Genomic DNA, 18,682 nt, shown 5'->3' on the forward strand with positions numbered 1-18,682 from the left:
GAAAAGTAAAACTGGAGGGAAGGGATATCATCCAGAGGGACCCTGACAACAGTGAGAGGTGAGCTTGTGCAAACCTCACAAAGGTCAGCAAGGCCAAGTGCAAGGTCCTGCACCCGAGCCCGGGCAATCCCAAGAACAAATACAGGCTGAATGGAGAATAGGGTGAGAGCAGCCCTGGGGAGAAGGACTTGAGGGGTGTTGGTGGATGAGAGGCTGGATACGGGCCAAATGCAGTGTGTTTGCAGCCCAGAGAGTCAATTGTGTACTGGGCTGTGTCACAAGAAGTGTGACCAGCAGGTCGAGGGAGGGGTTCTACCCCTCTGCCCCACTCTTGTGAGAGACCTGCAGTGCTGTGCCCAGCTCGGGGACCCCCAGCATAACAAGGGCATGGACCTGCTGGAGCCAGTGCAGAGGATGGTCACAAATATGATCAGAGGCTGAAGCACCTCTCCTATGACAACAGGCTGAGAGAGCCAGGGCTGTTCTGCCTGGAGAAAAGGCTCCAAGGAGACATTAGAGCACCTTCTGGTATCCAAAGAGGGCTACAAAGAGAGGTGGAGAGGGACTTTGCATGGACAAGGGCATGGAGGGATGGTACAAGGGGGAATGGCTTTAAACTGAGAGAGGGAAGATTTAAATTAGACATTAGGGAGAAATTCTTGGCTGTGAGGGGGGTGAGGCCCTGGCACAGGGTGGCTGCCCCATCCCTGGAAGTGTTCAAGGCCAGGCTGGAGGAGGCTCTGAGCAACCTGGGCTAGTGGAGGTGCCACTCCCATGGCAGGGCAGTGGAACAAGATGGTCTTTAAGGGCCCTTCCAACTCACACCATTCCGTGATTTTATGGTATATGTTTATGCATGATCTTAAACCCCCTCTTAGTGAGTGATTCTTGTAAAAACTACCTATTGCAAAACCTTCGCTTATTTTGAAATAGATTATTTTCAGAGGAGAGGAATTAGAAGACAAAATCAGGAATATACAGTTTCTTTGAAAGTTGGACCTTAGGTTATGCTAGTTGAAATATCTCAGAACTGTTCCTAAAGTTGCATTATTTCTTTAAATGTTCATGATTTTTACTACGGTGAAATTTTCTAAGATTAATTTATAACAAAAATTATTACCACCTCCCTGGGATCCCTAGGGACAGTTGTAAAAGCTTTTATGCAGGCTTTTTTTTTCACTAAAAAGAATTATGGCAAACTTCTTCACCCATTTCAAAATTTACATTATATATGACCTATAAAAATATAATCACATTCTTATTTCTTTATTCGAATTTCTTATTTCTGTAGCAAAAAGGAGTGGAAAATGTGACATTAAATGTTCTACTCAGCCTTTAAGTATGAGTAAATCACTTATTTGAAATTTTTGTGTTAACTTATCTCCTGACAAATACTATACAGAATGGACAGGCAGGGGTAACATTTTGAGGAATTTGTTTGGTGCCATTTGGAGACTGTCATTTCAGAGCAAATGGAATTCAGTTTTATCTCTTTTGCATTAACAAAAAACTGATGTCTTTAAATTGTAATAACTTTTGTAGAATTTCACATAGTAATTTCACTAATCTGGAACAAAGAGACTGGAACACATATTTTTTCAATACAGAACATGGTTGTCAGAAACACAATAACTTTTTCTAAAATAATTAAGAGGATTAAAATGGCGCTGTAGTTATATAAAGAAAAAAACCCCAAATTTTAATTACAAGTTGCTCTCCAAATATGCTTCTGACCTAAGATTCAAGGTCCTGAGCAAAAGCACATCTTTATTAGACCTTCTGTATCAAAGTGAAATTACTGCATTTATAATAAATTGTGCATTTCCGTAATTTGGCAGTAACACAAAAACCCCACAACATATTTTGCATTCTTATTCTGTTTTGCATTATGAGATTCCCAGAGCCCATTACAAGAACCATTTACATGTAATTCAGTAAAATTTCAGAAACAGTATATTGGACAAAATGGTTTAATCAGATAGAGTGCAGAATTAGACCTAACAAATATATAGTATAAAGCATTTATCCAATCCTTTGCCAAAGTTTTGAAAATGTATTTTTTTAGTGCAAAATTTTTTCATCTTTCGACTTACCTCTCTTTTTTTTTTCTAGAGGAGGTGAAAGTCCATGAGTAATAAATTCAGATCTACCATGAATGGGCTTGATTTTCTCAGTCACCTTCAGGAAATTGCCCTGAGCCAGGGGTGTAAGTTGGAAAACATCGTCAGTGTATTGCAACCACGCAAACATTTCTAGTTACATCTACATTTTAGAGAGTTATCTCCCACAATATACCTTGTAGCTGAAAAACACTATAATTGACATTTTTAAGGAGGGCAGGGACCGAATTCTTCAATTTTAGGGTACAAACACAGTTGAGGTGCTTACCTGAGGCTGATTCCAGAACCTGCATTTTTAACTGTGTGTTCCTGCACTGCCAGATGAACCGGCTGTCAGGCACGGGCTGCAGAGCAGATTGGACCATCTGTGAGGGAACATGACAAGAAAGGTTTCTACCCGATAGTCTGAATTCTTCCTCTGCAGGAAATTCCAGTACAAGATGCCAAATGGAATTTGGAAATTAAGAACAAATAATAATTTTGAAGTTATAATTAGAACACAGAAGAGCAAGGAGTACACAGCAGGAGACTGAGCTATTAAATCTCCAGGGAAAAGGCAGCTGCTGCTTCTGTGCTCTTCCTAAGGGTGGTGGGAAGGCACTGCAAGCCAGCAGTGGCTGCCCTGGGTTTCATGGTTTTGTGCCTCAGCACAGAGTGAAGAAATACATGCAGATAAAGAAGAACGGGTCCATGTGCCACAACAAGTACGGACTTAGAAAGGTTTGCATCCCACGGATGAGGCTTTCTCAGTGGTGCTGCTCTTCTCCATAGTAAATGTGGTTTAGTCTGCTGACCTATTCTTCAACCACCATAAACCTCTTAGTCACCTTGAAAATTCATAAGACTGACGCCTGTGCTTTGCCCTGCAAGTCATTCAACAAATAAGACATCACATGATAAGGTTTTGGAAAAGACAAGTATCATGTTCCCAAGTCAGAAGCCCTGTTTGCTTCCCTGCTCTTAAAAACTGCCCTGTATGGCCTAAACACAACATATTTGAGGTTAAAGTTTTGATGTGGGAACATAACCCTGCGTGTGAAAATGTATTCTGTTAACATTTATGTTCATTGAAGAGATATTCATTTCAAAAATACTTCTGAGACATAAAAATAGCAGAAATATGCAAGGGGGGGGGAAAAGTTCAACATTTTTCTTAAGCTTTGCTCCCATCTGTTAGATTGAAGGATTCAATTAGATACAACATTATTACTTTGACTTATGTAACACCTTCAGAAAATACAGTGTCATTTACAGAGCCTCACCACACTCTGGAAAAATAAGTACTATTCTGCTGCCTTTATCTAATGGGACACCTGAACCAGCAGAAAGCAGAGTGACTTACCCATGAGTTAACGACAGGAAATTAGAGCCATAGAAAGAAACCAGATCCAAACACCTGGTTCCTAAACTCACATTTTAAACACTAGATATGATGTTACTGCTTACAGGTTGATTGTGGAATTGTGTGAAGTCGTTTCTTAACAGGCACCAAAACTGCTCAGAAAAAACAGCTTGAGAAAAAAAAGGCTACTTCTCTTGGCTTTGTTTGCTTTCCAATCTGTAAACTACACTAATGCTGCCATTAAATACATCTGCCTTGGGGGGGTTTTTACAAAAAAACCGTTCCACAATATGTGTACATTGTTTTCCAAGGGAACTTCTTTAAACAGTAAACAATAGTGCAGTAAGTAGGAGACACATACAGTTTGCTTGAAAGCCCCACGGTCAGGCGAGTCAAACCATGGCTTACCAGTGTCAGGGAGGAAGTAAAGAATAAGGGAGGGAATTATCAACTGATAAAGATGCAAAAAGAAAGACAGAACTGAATCTCAGCAGTGCCCTTGCTGATCTCACTGTCTATGTAATTCATAAAGATATCCTGGGATTCCCCTCATCATAAAAATGTGCAATTGTAGCATCAAAAATATACTTCTCATCTTAGTACTTGTAATTCTTGACCAGGGCTTTAAAAATCTTTTAAATAACTAAGTAGGCCAAGCTTTTAAGTATCTCTCTTACGTTCAAGAAGGTTCCTGAGCACTCAAGTCACTTTATAGGACACTGTACCCCTTTAATATTGTACTGGATATTGTTGTTCTGTCTCAAAAGGCATTATGGACTTTTCTGGTGAAAATTTACAATGAAATATAGAAGAAAAGAGAACAAAAGTAAAAATGTGAGTAATCCCCATATCGCAGGTCTTTAACGTCATATATCTGACACCTGTATGGATGTGACTGAGAAATGAAGGCTGACATTCAACCCTGAATAAACATGCATGAAAGAAACTCGAGAAGTAGGTTTACACAGTAAATTTTGTATGTGTTTGCAAAGTGTGTTATGGTCAGAGACATTGCTCTGCTTGTTTCCTTCTCTGCCTTTATATCCCAAGCAAGTTACTAAAAGAGGAGTTTTACCATCATTTTGTTTGAGTTGTGCCTGTGGCAGCTCTCTTGGTTATTGACCTTGCAGTCCCTCAGCACCGCTTGCTTTCAGCCCTTTGCTCAGCTTCCTCTTCAAAGTAAAGGCACTTCTCAAGCACTTTGGTGAACCACAGCTACTTAAAAGCCACAAGCACAAACTGGTCATTTGGCAAAGAATATATTATTCTTACTCAACTGACGTAATCAGACTTTCTCAATTAGCACTTATGGATGCAGCATATGCTCAAGGGCTTGTTTGCAGTGCACTTGTCTGCAGTAAGTGTGACTCCCAGATGGAGAACTAGCTTTGTCTTACCCATGTTGCCACCCATAAAATGTTTCCACACACAAATGAAGGAACACAGGGAAAAAAAAGAAAGTGGAGCTAGAGAAAACACCCTGATGGGGTTTCTTTTTAATTATATGCCTGCTTTTTTGGCCTATTCCACAATGCTGAAAATGAATACCACAGATGGAGGGTGGGTGTTAAAAGCCTATTGAATACTGAAATTTTACTAATCTGTTATAACAGGAAACATCTGTGCTAAATGCAGTATTTAAAAGCTCTTCCCATTTCAGTTGTGGAACATCAGTATTTACAGGACAATACCAAGAAATTGTTTGAATTCATGGTCATGGTCACTTCAAATCTAATACTGACTGATTTCTTTCTGTGAATCATTTCAACAACTATGGACTTCGGAATACCAATGTACACAATCAATTATCCTATGGTTTATCCAGACATCAAAGATTTGCAGTTCCAGAACTAACAGAGACACAAGCATTTAAATTCTTTCTAATAGGCTACATTCATTTCTATTTGTGTGAACAAAGTCAACAATTCTTTTACCAATTTGGAACATTTTCAAGCAGTTTTTCAGACCAGATTTTCAGAAAGTTCGGAGAAGATTTTAAATGCATGTTTATCCTAACTGATGCTTAAAGTATTAAGTATCATTCCTTAAGTAAGCTAATTTTCTATCCTATAATCTTGTCTAATCTTGTAGAAATGTAGGATCTGCCACAATATATCGGATCCAAGAGTCTACCCAATCCAACATCTAAGTTCTGCTAGGACGAGCAAGAGCTGTGTCAGGCCCTAGAACAAGCAAAATGTTTGGGGTCGAGAATTAAGCGCCTGAAACACTCTGCTCCTCCCAAATCTACTCTGTACACATTAATCCTATTCTTCCTCTTTCAGCTTTCTTGTCTGTTTGCTCTTCCTTTTTCATAAAGACTCAATTTCAGTGACAGCAGCTCCATGGGGATGCAGGTTTTGCTCCTGTGAGCATGTTAGGCTTTAAGAGTCATCATCAATCAGCACTTGAATGTTTATTGTCTTTCAAGTTCCTTTACTCGGCACAATTCTCTGCCTTTTGTTTAAGTGCTTTCGTGTGTATCCTCTTCAAATATGTTACTTGCAAGAAGTCCTACTTGTCTTGTCCTTGCTGCCTTCTTTATCAAGAAGAACCATCAATCAATATCTGAATACAGAGGCTAGAAAGGGAAGGGAGAGAACACTGTTGGTTTTACTATGGATTCACCTGTTTCAGATATGCTTCTCTTTGATGTGAGGGAGGTGAGCAAGCAAGGCAGCTTCAAAAAGCATTGCTCTTGTGTTGGTTTTGCTTAAAACCATCAAGCTCAGTCCTCAAGGGGGAGGGAGGAGGTTGGGCTGGGTCTCAGTCTGCCAGTGAGTTTTATTGCAGGTGTTGAGCTGTTTCTTACACAGACCAATAAGGGAAATGTCCTCAGCAGGCAGGCTGGGCTTTCCAAAAGCACATCTGTTCTTCACAATTACATCTATTGACAGCACAGTGCTGATTGATGGAAGCTTTCCTACATGCCACAGCTCTATGAGAAAGCTGCTTTAACAATGATCAATTCAATGCAAAATTTTACAGGCTGTATAGTCACCCCTGAAACAGGGCACTGACAACAGCAAAAATCCAAAATAAAACTGAGAAAACAGGTGGATATAAAGTCTGCAGCTGCAGACTTTCCAGTAGTGCATAACCATGCAGAAGTTCAGCCCTGGCTGCTGAAGAATAGAATTGTAATGAAAGGCAGGGAGTAGGTCAGCTCCTCACCTATTTTAAGGCAGGGGTAATAGCAAGCACACAATATTCTACACATAATTGGAGAGCATGGACAGTCCAGATGTGTTGGGATTTGTTCTCCCCTTTTATTTGGTTTGTCTAATCTGTACTTTTCTGATTTGTCAAGCTTTCAGAGACATACCCCAAGAGAACACAGTGTACCCATGAGAAAGACAAACACACAAGCCAAGAAGCAGCATTCCTCTAAGGCAACTAAACAAGTAATGCATTGTTGCAAAAAGCACTCAGCTAACATTGAAGTAAACAAACTAGAAAACGCCTTTTTTTAAAGTTGGAAGTAGGAGCAGATGACCCACTTACTGTACAACTATATTTATGCTTGGCAGTTGTATTTGGGTTCTCTTCTTTGTTTAGAGCTGTTTATAATAAGAACTACTCAGTGTAGCATATTTAAAAAATTATTAAAAGGTACAAATATACAAAATGTGCTAAACTTGAAACGAAACTTAAAATTGCAAGAATGCATTGGCTAGTCCCAAATGTGCACCCAAAGAAAGTGAGATAGTATTCTGGGTGATGAGTCATGGAAGAAGACTACCTTAATCAGGAGCTACAGAGCGTGAAATGCATCTTGCAGGAGAAACTCCTATTTCACAAAACTATGCTCATGCAAATGAGTGGTTTTCTTTCATATCAGAAAACAAAATCTGCTGATCAATTATTTACTTGTGAATTTAATACTGAAAAGTCTGATGGCTCAATAGCTGTTGCTGTAAAGGAAGTTTCAGACTCACATGCAGCTGCTGTATGTTTGACACAGGCCATGAATCCACACACAAAACTGCATCTAAAACTGTCTCTTCGGAGTTATTTGATATTTAAAAATCCTAGGAAAGATAAAACGGGCAGAATAAATTCTGGATTTAAAAACTGCATTAAAAATTCAACCACATAAAAATTTTCTTGCTCTATAACCTCAGATGTATTAGCATCACCATCACATGAATCTTTTTTCAAATGCTAGCAGCTTATTATAGGAACACAGGGTGGATCCTCAGCTGGTGAAAATCATTAGAGCTGCACAGAAGCCAATTTATGCTAGCTGAAGTTCTGGCCCATAAAATATCTTCTAAACCTGAAAGAACATCTTGTACTACAGTATTATTGGTCTTCAGGTGATTGAAAACCATCTTGATGAACGGTGTGGTCTCAGGGAAAAAGCAGGACTGTACGCCTGACAAATTTCTGCCCTGTGTTCCTTTATTTAACTTGATTAGAAAGAAACATTTAAGCAAAAACTTGCATGGTACAATGCATCATTAGTCACATGCTGCTTCTCAATAGTGAAACCATCAATTTTATTTCAGATGTGAATATGTGCAAGAGGTCTAACTATAATTGGAACATTAGCCAAGAAGCAGATGGGGATTGTGATTGAGGGTTTACCTCCTGGGTATATATTGTACAAGCAGCATCTCAGCAGAAGAGAGAAGGTTATCAAGCTCTCTTACAGGACATGCAGACTAGATATAAACACACCAGCATAAGCTAGAAATTGGCCTTAGGACACTGTGTTTAAGAAAAAATAGCATTTCCTATAAAGCAGGCAAAGCACTGGCCTCCGTGCAATACTAAACAGGCATTTTATCTGTTTCACAGAAGAGCAGTTTGGATTCTGTATTTCTAAATTTAGAATGCAGATCACTACAGTTGATATGAGTGATTTCAATGCAGGCAATGAAGTAATGTGCAAATGCTGGTTGTTATGGGAAAGAGAGTTCGTATCTACAGAATAGCTCCTTTTTTTAAATGGATCCTTTACGTTTTAAGGCTAACTTATTTAACCATAGCCATAACCATATTAAACCTTACATTTAAGAACTTAATTTCAGATATTTTTTAAGAATCAAGGTTTTTGCAAATACCAAATTATCCATTTGCCTTATCCAGAGCACGAGTAACAAACATATTCAATTCTAAAGAATAAACTTTACACTCACTCTTGACAGTAACATCAGGACACAGTGTAGCTTGCATATTCCAGGTGTCATTTTCCTCCATCAACCACACAGCTTTCTTTATAGTCCCTGAGATTTCTGTTCCCTGATTTTCTAGTGCCTGTGTTTATTCAGCTGCTGTAAATTTTGTCACTGCCAGTGACTGCAGCAGAGCAGTCTTACAGTTCATATGGCCCCAGCAGACCAGCAGACAACTATTAGTGTCTCAGATACATCCAGTTTCACTCAGCATCCTCCATGATTGACTAATAAGAAGACCCAGAGCATCCTCTTTTTTCCAGAGGATTCTCTGTTTTCCGCAGTGATTTCCACCCAGAATATTGCGGCTCCCATTCACTGCACCTCATGCAGATCCAAATGTGGCTGGAAAAAAGCCATTTGGGTATGTGATGCAACGTGCTGCCAGTAACTGAGTAGCTACTGCACAGTCCCTTCTGATAAATACCTGTCTCCGCTCTTTCTATTCTCATAATGTACCAAAGACTCTTTCTTGTTATACTTTCTACATCAAGAACTAATTCCTAAAACAATTTAGGTTATATATTCATAGAATTTTATATATGCAATAACAATAGAAACAGCAATTAACCCATCTGAGAGAACAGATCAAGCAAAGTAGTTATCAAGTGACCAGATAAACAAGTTGAAAACAGCAAAGGTTCTAATTTCAATATTTGGATTCACAGGAAAATTATTTGTTGGGAGTTTCCTACCTCTAATGTTCACTACATTGCAGGAGACCCATTCTTTTCTTTATGAGTAGATAATAAAGGCAATTGGATTTACTCATGTAAATCAAATGGAGAAGAAAAGAAAACCCAGCCCCACATTCCAAAAACACATTGTGTGACAATGCTGTAGAGGCCATTGGGAGCAGCTCCTTCCTCTGGAACACCATCACATCTGCTCTCTGTGGACTAATGTGCCATAACATGCAATTTCGTGCTACATAAACTCATCCTGAATATGCTCTGTGAAACCTCTCGTTCAAATGCTGTACAATTATTCCCACAACACCGCTTAGGGCCGTCACCATTATCGGTGATACTTTGTGAACACTGAAAAGACAAATAAATATTGGCAGTGGCTGAAGCAGAATTGCCAAAGAAAGTGAAAACCTGCCAAAAGAAGGCAGGTTCCTCCTCCTTCTTTTCCCAGTTTTCCTCTTACCACTTTAAGCAATCCTTCATAAGATGCTCATAATGCTTCTGGTTTCCTACACAGGTGCTATAGTGGGAAGTAAATCCAAAGACTGATTCCTATAGTCTTTATTTTCAGGCAATCTCTTCACAAAGATCCAACAGCCTGTTCTGTCCCTAACAGATCTACCACCTGGTTTCAGAACAATTCCTGTCTGCAGAAAATAGAGCTTGCAATCTTGCTCCCCCAAATGGTCTTGATTACTGTGGCTATATCACCATTCAACCTGTCACTCAGATCTGTCATCTTCACATCATCTTCAGCTAACATTTTTCTAAGTTCACTGCAAGGCTGTGCTAAATCACACCAGTAATTTCCACTAGTGTTAACTTTGCTAAAATACAGCATTTCCTGTCCATCATCACAGCCTAAATTCTTGTCTTGTTCTTTCTTCTTGTCCAAGTTCTATCTCCTGTCTTCTTTTCTCACTCACTGAAAATGCTGCTGCAAAGAGTATTTATCATTTATCAAGAGTAATTTTGATCCTATCACCTCATTTTCTGTAGTTCTTCTTTTTTTAATGTACTTTCAGACACACATACTGATCAATCAGTCTCGACAATGCTTCAGGTGTTTGTGTGCCAAGACCACTGCCAGCTCTGGTGACTGGTGTGACCTTAGAGATTGTTTGTAGGGTTTTGTAGCTGTCTGCTGCATCCTAGACTCAAAGCTCCTTGGAGTGAGCAAGGAAAGGGAGTGATCTGCACTTTTCTCCCTTATTCATAACTAGTAGAAATGCAGGTTGATTTGCAGCCTATCCTAAGGCCTGTGCTGCCATGGCTACATCATAATTGGCACTTCATTCCTTTAAAATGTGCTAAAGTATGTCTCAAGAACTGATGGGGGAAAACTTGGATGCTTCAGACTGATGCTAAGGTGGCCCAGAGGACACCACTGTGTCCTGCTCATGTGTGAGACCCAACTTAGTGTAATAGTTGCTGCCTATTCAAGAGTAATTTTGGTCCTCTCACACTTTGCACTACACCTCTATTCCTTGTGGCATATACACACAATGCTACAATTAAAATTCTGTTCTGATTTCCAGTACAAATCACACTGTATTAATGGACACCTTTTCTCTGAACTGACTCCTACATTCACTACGTGCATTCTCTCATGATTCTTTTAGTGGAAGTGGAGAGATACATTGGTTAATTGTGCTTTATTAGTAAATTTTGTATGTGTTAAAATATGTTCACTTAATTTGAAACACTGTTGAGTGTTTCAAACTAACAATTACCAATTATCAAAATAACAATTTTGGATAATTAACAATTATCCAAAATCTGATACCAGTTTTACTAATGAAATAAGAAAAGTATTTCATGCATATAAAATTTTGATGCTTCCCTTGCTGGGATTTGTCTATGTTAATGAAATATTTCGATTAACCCTCAGCTCTTACCATTATTTTACAATATGTTCAGACTGAGCTGTTGACCAACTGAATTTGAGCTGGCTACCCACAGCCTTTACCAGTATTTCACAGAACTCATGCCCTCAAGTCCCCGTGCTCAGAGCTGAGCACTGCTGTGCAGGCAGGAGGATCCAGTTCCAAATTCTTTCTGCCACAGGTGGCATAACACGAAAATGAAGAGACTGAAAACAGGCAAATTCCATTTTCACTTCCATAAAAGGCAAATCCGGGCTAGGGAACAGGAGAGTTCAGGGTTAATGATTAATGGGCAAAGAATTTCTTGCAAAGCACTGCTAATTTTGTCCTTTTCCCATCTCTTGGCAGAATTTGGCAGAACTCTCATTCAGAGAAAGAAAAAATGAAAAGTTTGCAACTTCTTTCGTTTTTGTTGCTTTCTTGTGTCATCGTCTCAGCAAATACATATGGAGGAAAGGAAAAAGGTAATATACTATCAAATATAAGTAATGATCATGAACCTTTTTTAAATGTTTATGCTATAAAAATGTAGTAGTATTGACTGACTGATCATCAGCATGTTGTGTTTGGCTGCTGTGTTCCCTTAAACTATGGCATTTATAACTGTCTGTGCTTATTGGAAAATGCAGTTGTTTGTAATTACAACAAACATTTCTCAGTAGAAATCCATACATTTGAGACTATAGACTTATGGTACTGTGACCCTTAACAAACTTCTGATGAAGCTAATTTTAAAATTTATTAGTTTGCAAATATACACTGGAGTGATATTGTCATAATCCTCTTGGGCTGGAAGTATTCTCTACAACAGATTCAGTCTCCTACTATGAATCAACATTTCTAGCTATCTGAGAGGGTTTAAGCTTTTATTTGCTGAGTTGCCTTTCATCTCAAGTGGGAGGAACATCTTGGAGTGAAAGAGATACATCTGCAGTATGTTCTGTAGAGCAGCACTGGGAAGGATCTCTGTCACTGGTTGTACACCCATTTCCTATGCATTTGTGTTATGCACATTGTGTCAGTGTCTGGGGGACTCTTAAGTGCATCACAAAACTGCATTTCTTGAAACCTCTCAGATGTGATTGACAAAGACAATTCCATGTTTGGCTTCATCATTGAGCCATACAGAGTAAGAATGAGCTTTCCTTCTTATTTAACTACATTTCTAATAGTCTAAGTCTGAAGGGGATAAATGTAGTTTTCTCTTTAGCTGGAAATAAAGCAAGATGTGCACATTCACAAAAGCATGGCCTCTTTCAGTAGCTGTGTTTTGTATTTATGTTAATTTGTATTAACAGTTTTAGAAACCATTTGCTATAAAAATGCTTTATATGCAATAGGCACAGTGATTTCAATCTACAGGAGGCAGGACCACCTTTCTTTGATTCTGTACATTAAAATTCCCCTTGGGTTTCATTTTGAACAACATAAAATCCTTGAATTAAAACACTATGAGAACTTAAACTGCAATTAATGCCATAACTTGGCCTGGTTTACCAGACAGCAAGATCTGCATATCCTTAACAGTTGCTGAACCTTAGAAAGCTGTTTAGAAACCATGATCAAATTCTGTATTTTTGAGAGAACCAAAAATTAGAGCACTAACTTTAATTTGAGGCATCTCACATAATCTTTGCCCAGATCTATCCAGATTCCACCGTGTGGTTAAAGTTTAGTTCACCATAAATACAAACACCAGGCAGAGAGAGGAAATCATTGTACCCCTGTTTTTTCACAGTCACGGGTCTTGCCTTATGCAGCTGCATTCCCCTACCCCACTATCTGTGGTACTGTTTATAGCAAGGCCAGTTGCTTCACTCTCTCCATCTCCCTTTCCCCTCATGACCTAGGACTCCTGTATCGATGGACTTCACTTGTTTGCTTATTGCTTCTGCAGTTTAAAACCTCACTTGTGACAAAACACAAGTGACATGTCATACTGACACTAGCAGATATGCCCAGTTCATAGTATGCTGAGGCAAGAGATGGATTTCAGAAGTAGAGCAGGTTCTCTTCTAAAAATGCAAGAAGACTCGACTGTATTTTCTCATAGAGGCTATCCACAGCCCAACTAGATATGCTACAGAGGGTAGTTACAAGGTTAAAGGACCTGGTTTTCCATTATGCTGAACCTGGACCCTCATCTGTCAATTTTAAATCGGTCCAGCTCTAATTCCAACTATCCATTTGCATTAATGTATATCTCTGCAGCTTTCACTCCCTTCTTATCCTTCTCCTCACTCCCTTCTTATCCTTCTCCAATCCAACCTCAGCCACACCAACCTTGTCCAGAAGATAATGGAACTCCCAGTTCTCAAACTTGCCTTATTTCTATGGCCATTTGATTTGCCAGCATAGCTCTGCTGGTTCTGTCTGTCCTCAATCAGCTCTGGTGTTTTGGCCACACTTAGTAACCTCAGGGAGTCTTTTTCTTCATTTCAATTCCCAAGGAGGCAAATTCTCTTCCCACAATGGCTCATGCAAATGACAATAAGGCATTATCTCTCACTAAGGAAGGGCAGCAAAGATTTTAGTTCTGCATAAGAGCCCTTTAAATGCTGTCAAGAGGAGACAGCTTTCAATGAGCATTGGATTTATTTTACCTGGATACCGTCGCACCTTGGAGCTCCCTTGTTCTTGCTTTAGCAGGAACTGCAGCAATGAACAGTGTAACTAAAAGGATCTGCAAGGCCTTCTCAAAGATGAATGTCTGGCATGTCATTCTAGCACAAACAATTGCTGTAAGGGAACCATCCTCTAAAAGAACAATCACTGTGTAAGTAAAAGTCCTACTCATTCATTTGTACCCAGAAAATAATCAACTCTTTTTTTTCTCTATCATTTTATCCACCTGCACAGTAAAAGAAATTACATTACAAAATCAGAATTTATAGGAATTAGACTGCAGTGGGTAAATCAATTTAGATAAGTGTATGTAAATAATTTTTACGAAGTTATATAAAATATACATGCTACAGGTTCTTATTTTATACTTAATTATGTAGAACAAGATTTGCATTACCAAGCAAAAACATCCCATTTAAAACACACATGAGGTTATTCTTAAAAAAACACTGAGTGTTTCTGAAATATCATGGTTTTCTTGTACAATTATATAGCAGGAAAGAAGTTTGTAATTTTTTGGCAAATGTTCATTATCTAAAAGCAGCATCCCGGAACCAGAAATAAGCACCTAAAAATAACATCCCTGAAGTTAAGCCAAGATGATTCTTTCTAAAAGCATGTGAAAAATGCTTCAACATAAGCTCCTATTTATTTTGATTCTTCTTCTGTAAACATAAAACTAGGTGGGAATATATTCAATTATTCCACTTGGTTGTGCAGAGCAGAGTTCTGCAGTGGCTGACATGAGACCTCCTGCTGTTGAGCCAGCACTTCTTACCTGACAGTCTCACAGCTGGCAGCTGAGCTGGACTTTTTTTTGCCCAAAAGAGAAAGGTAACATCTTAATTGTCATCCAGGTCTGCTATGTTTTAAGTATTACAGTGCTAACATCTTAGTAATATAACATAGACCACAGGAATGGATTATAGAGAAACCTGAATAGCTGTTACATTTTCTTTATTCCCTAAGAGTATTACAGATATATAAAAGGTGTGTTTGGTATATCAAATCCTCCAAAGCCTAGATAAAACTCCTCAGTAAAATGCAGTGTATGGAGTATACACAATCAGATCAGAAAGGCAATAAACACAGAAGATTCAAATGCCATTTAAACTGCAGAGAAAGAGAGCTAAAGTCTGCTAAGATGATGACATGGTTACCTTTGACATGGAAGGTGAATATCACTTTTACTGTCTAATAGTTCTTTAAAGTCTACCCTAAATGTAAAAATGTAGAGAAGACCTTCCTTTCAATTCCTTGAAGCATATTCAGTGTAATAATAATCTGTGCCTTAAGTTTTCATTAATTCTGTGTGATTCAGGTTTATATTAAACGACAGAAGAACACAGACTAAAGCCAACAAGGCCACAGGATATTAGCAATCCCAGCCCACTTCCAGTTTGAGAGAAAGTGCTATGAAATGAAATTGGCTCCAAAAATTACTGAAAAAAAATATTCTTTTTCTCTCCCTCTTCTTCATATGCAGAAATATACCATGATTACAACCCATAGAAACAAGACTAAAACCAGTTAATATTTCTCATTTACTTCACTGGAGTTTGTGCATCACCTCTGAAGCTGAAATTCATGTCACTTCTAGTTAGGTCATTCAAACAGGGATTCAGGAGCTAAATTTTATGATGTACCAAAATATTGGTCCAAGAAGTCTTGGAATTTGGAAGTTCAGATATCAGGGTACTAACCAGTTACACTAATGATCTAGGTTATGATATTAATAGTTCTACAAAAGTATTTGCTGTCATTTTCTGAGTGGCTGCGTTTCAGATTCACTGTATCCATACACAGCTTTTGCAATGCTCTCAGGAGTCTTAGAATTCTACCAAAATTTCTATCATCTAAACCACTTATTGCTCCTTTTGGCACCCAGAAAAATCTACAAATATAATTTCAGCCATCGATTTTCACTGCAGAGTCCAAAATACAACTGCAGTCTAACAGAAGGCCCTTTGCTTTTCCCATGACAAGAGACAATAACGGGAATTTGATTGACAAAGGAACTATCCATGCATGAAACAAGTTTCAATCTTTCTACTAATGCAAGTGACTGAACATCTTAATGAGGACCTTAAATTCACCAGAGGATTGCAATTCATATGACTTAAGCATTACATTCTTCTGACCACTGCTGTATGAACAGTAGTTGAACTCATGTGACACTTAAAAAACTTGACCATGCAGAACAGTTCTTGGTAAGGTGGCACTGCAATCTAAGTGCTTAACTTATTTTCTTCCCCTTTCTCTCAAACTAGAGAAGGTTATAGTTAATTTTAAACATATATATATATATATAGTTCTGATGGAAAATAACTATCAATAAGAACATTCATTATTAAAGAGAACATTTTTCTTTTCTGCCTATTTTGTGTTTCACTCTAGGTTCATATTACACATTTCATTTTGGAAAACATAGTTAAGCCCAATCCATGTGGAGCTGCAGGGTTATTAATAGAGTTGCATGGACAGCAGTACAATAGTGATGATGTAGCTCATAACACCATATGGTCCCCTTGGGTGGCCTTAGCACAGTGACCTTTTTTCCTATATGTTATCTAGAGCTTAGAGACTCTTTGCTGAAGATAAGTCAGACTCCTTGTACAGTGGAATAGCTTGGCAGCAGGTGGATGGGCCAGCAGCCACTTCCAAGCAGCATGATTAATATTTCCTGGCAACATAAGCAATAACTGGCAAAAGAGACAGAAGGGGCCATCTATCTGCACATGCCAGGACTGGGTGATAAAGTTCACTGCTTTGGCAACAGGCCAAATGTGAAATATAATTCCTGCAAAAAAAATTGTTTAATGTCTATATTCCAAGTTAAAAAAAATTACCACTTTCACACTTTGTAGTCTTTCTTCTAGAAAAATATGCTGGTTTTAAAGTTATATTACTATGACAACTCTCTTTCTTGTTCCTTTTAAATTTAAAAAAAAATTGTTAGAGCTGCTAATATCCTCAGAAAGCATTAACTGCACAGGATTGCACACCCTTACACATAACCATTGTGATCAGCCAACGAAAGCCTTTGCTGGTGCTGAAATGCTTCTAACACAAGATGGTTGTAGAAAGAGGAGCTGTTGCCTAAAGCTACAGAAATTCTCCTTTTTGCTTAGCCAGTCCAGTAAAATCTATCTGAATCTTTTACCAATAATACTTGGTACATAATAACAATACCAATAATACTTGGTTTATATTTGGGCTTCTACTTTGCCTCCAGACTTTGTGGTGTTGCTCCAGCTGCAACAAATGACAAAAAAGAAATCTAGAAATACTGGATATCAGTAGACAAGGTGCTTGAACACATACTGCTCTCTGGAATGTCCAATCTGAAAAACCAATTTTTAGGAGAGAAATCCTCAAAACTTCCGCTATTTTGAAATATTTGATCCAAAAAGCATTTTCTAATTTTGCATAGTGCTTTACTCAGTAAGGGAAGCTGATGGAGACTACTTCCAGAGGAAGGCACTGAACCAGGGAGGAGATGATGACAGAGCAGATCCAAGGACAAAAACAAAAACATACACACACGTTTGGTTTAATTTTGTGTCTGGAGCTGACAAATGCCCCTAAAATTCTGCTACACTGGCATGTTCTCCCAGATCTTAATGCTAACTTTGACAACAATTATATAGAAACACTGCCGAGATTCAATTTTTCATTTTAAAATCTTCTGATGTTAAATCACTTGTGGTTCTACTTTATGCTTCTCAGGCTGAAAATAATCTGTAGTGTCAGACTGAAGGATTTTATTTACCCTTTCAAGCACCATTCTTCTCCCTTTCAGTGGGCCATAAGGGATGTCAGAGGACATCAATTAAGGTTTATCTTCATGTTTGCCAATCTGCACTTCCAAAAGTCCCTCAAATTAGAGATTCTGTCAAATTGGGGTGGGAGTGGTATGTATGGCTGTTCCTTAGTTGTGCTAATAAAAGATAAATACACTGAAAAACTACCAAATTACATTCTGATTTATTTACCAGGCTAATTGTCTAATAAATATACTGTCCAGGTAATTGTCATGACTTCAGACTAAAACTTGTCCAGAACTTATCTTTGATTGGAATTCTACAAGTTGGTATAAAAATACAAATAATTAAATTTTATGGACTTTCAGACAAAAAATATGTTAAGAAATTATATTCATGATTTAAGAGGGTAATATTTTGATTTGTTCTATTCCCATTTGATTTTTTTTTGTGTTGTGGTGAAATAGAACTGCTAGTTTTCATATTTATGTCCCTTGTACTTTTAACTGAAAATGACGGTGCCAATGCCCTCAAGGTTTCCTTTTTAGGGGCTGACAAGAGGAAGGGAAGGGACATGGGAGATATTTATCTTCTTTTTTAAGGCAGAAATCTTTGGGCAACTTTTATTCACTACAAACAAAATATTTTGAATGGTGCTATTCAAGCCATGCTTTCACCTGAGAGCTTACAATCTTCCGAGAATTCTTTTTAAAATGTAATCATTTGTAAGAATGATGAATACTATCTAAAGCCCTATCATTTTTTTCAGAAAGCTACTGCATTTTTGAAACTGATTATTACTACTGTAACAGAATATTACTTTTAGGGCCTGAACTGTGAGGAAGAAATAATATGAATTAGCAGTGCTTTTAGGACACGTGGGAAAGGTTTGACCTCCAGTTTATTGTGCCAAATATATGGTCTGTAAACTCTTCATCCCCAAAACCTTCAAAAGCTATTGAATCAAGTCCTTAGTAGCTACTTAAACACTTCTTTCAATGTCTCAAACAATGCCTATTAATGCTGCCAATATCACTCTTCAGTGATTCACTAGAGTCAGCACCTTCCAGACCTTT

The 18,682-nt window shown here is 38.2% G+C and overlaps 1 protein-coding gene and 1 long non-coding RNA gene across 2 annotated transcripts in view; one reads left to right on the plus strand and one right to left on the minus strand.

Moving 5' to 3' along the window:
* Nucleotides 1–4,929: 4,929 nt before the first annotated feature.
* Nucleotides 4,930–18,682, minus strand: part of LOC113996187 — a 36,192-nt gene continuing 22,439 nt past the window's right edge. Inside the window, exons 4-5 of the long non-coding RNA XR_005566782.1 lie at nucleotides 7,401–7,493; nucleotides 4,930–6,043 (exon numbers count right to left, since the gene is read on the minus strand). This is a non-coding gene — a long non-coding RNA (uncharacterized LOC113996187). The remainder of the gene's footprint in view (nucleotides 6,044–7,400; nucleotides 7,494–18,682) is intronic.
* The window catches only part of LIPC (lipase C, hepatic type), a 52,186-nt gene continuing 45,076 nt past the window's right edge, over nucleotides 11,573–18,682 (plus strand). Inside the window, exon 1 of the mRNA XM_027736963.2 lies at nucleotides 11,573–11,681. Coding sequence (XP_027592764.1) covers nucleotides 11,600–11,681 — 82 coding nt within the window. The 5' untranslated portion in view covers nucleotides 11,573–11,599. The remainder of the gene's footprint in view (nucleotides 11,682–18,682) is intronic.

This window comes from Pipra filicauda, unplaced genomic scaffold (genome assembly GCF_003945595.2).
Source record: "Pipra filicauda isolate LSUMZ 115617 unplaced genomic scaffold, ASM394559v2 scaffold7_size6619720_pilon, whole genome shotgun sequence".
Lineage (NCBI taxonomy): Eukaryota > Metazoa > Chordata > Aves > Passeriformes > Pipridae > Pipra > Pipra filicauda.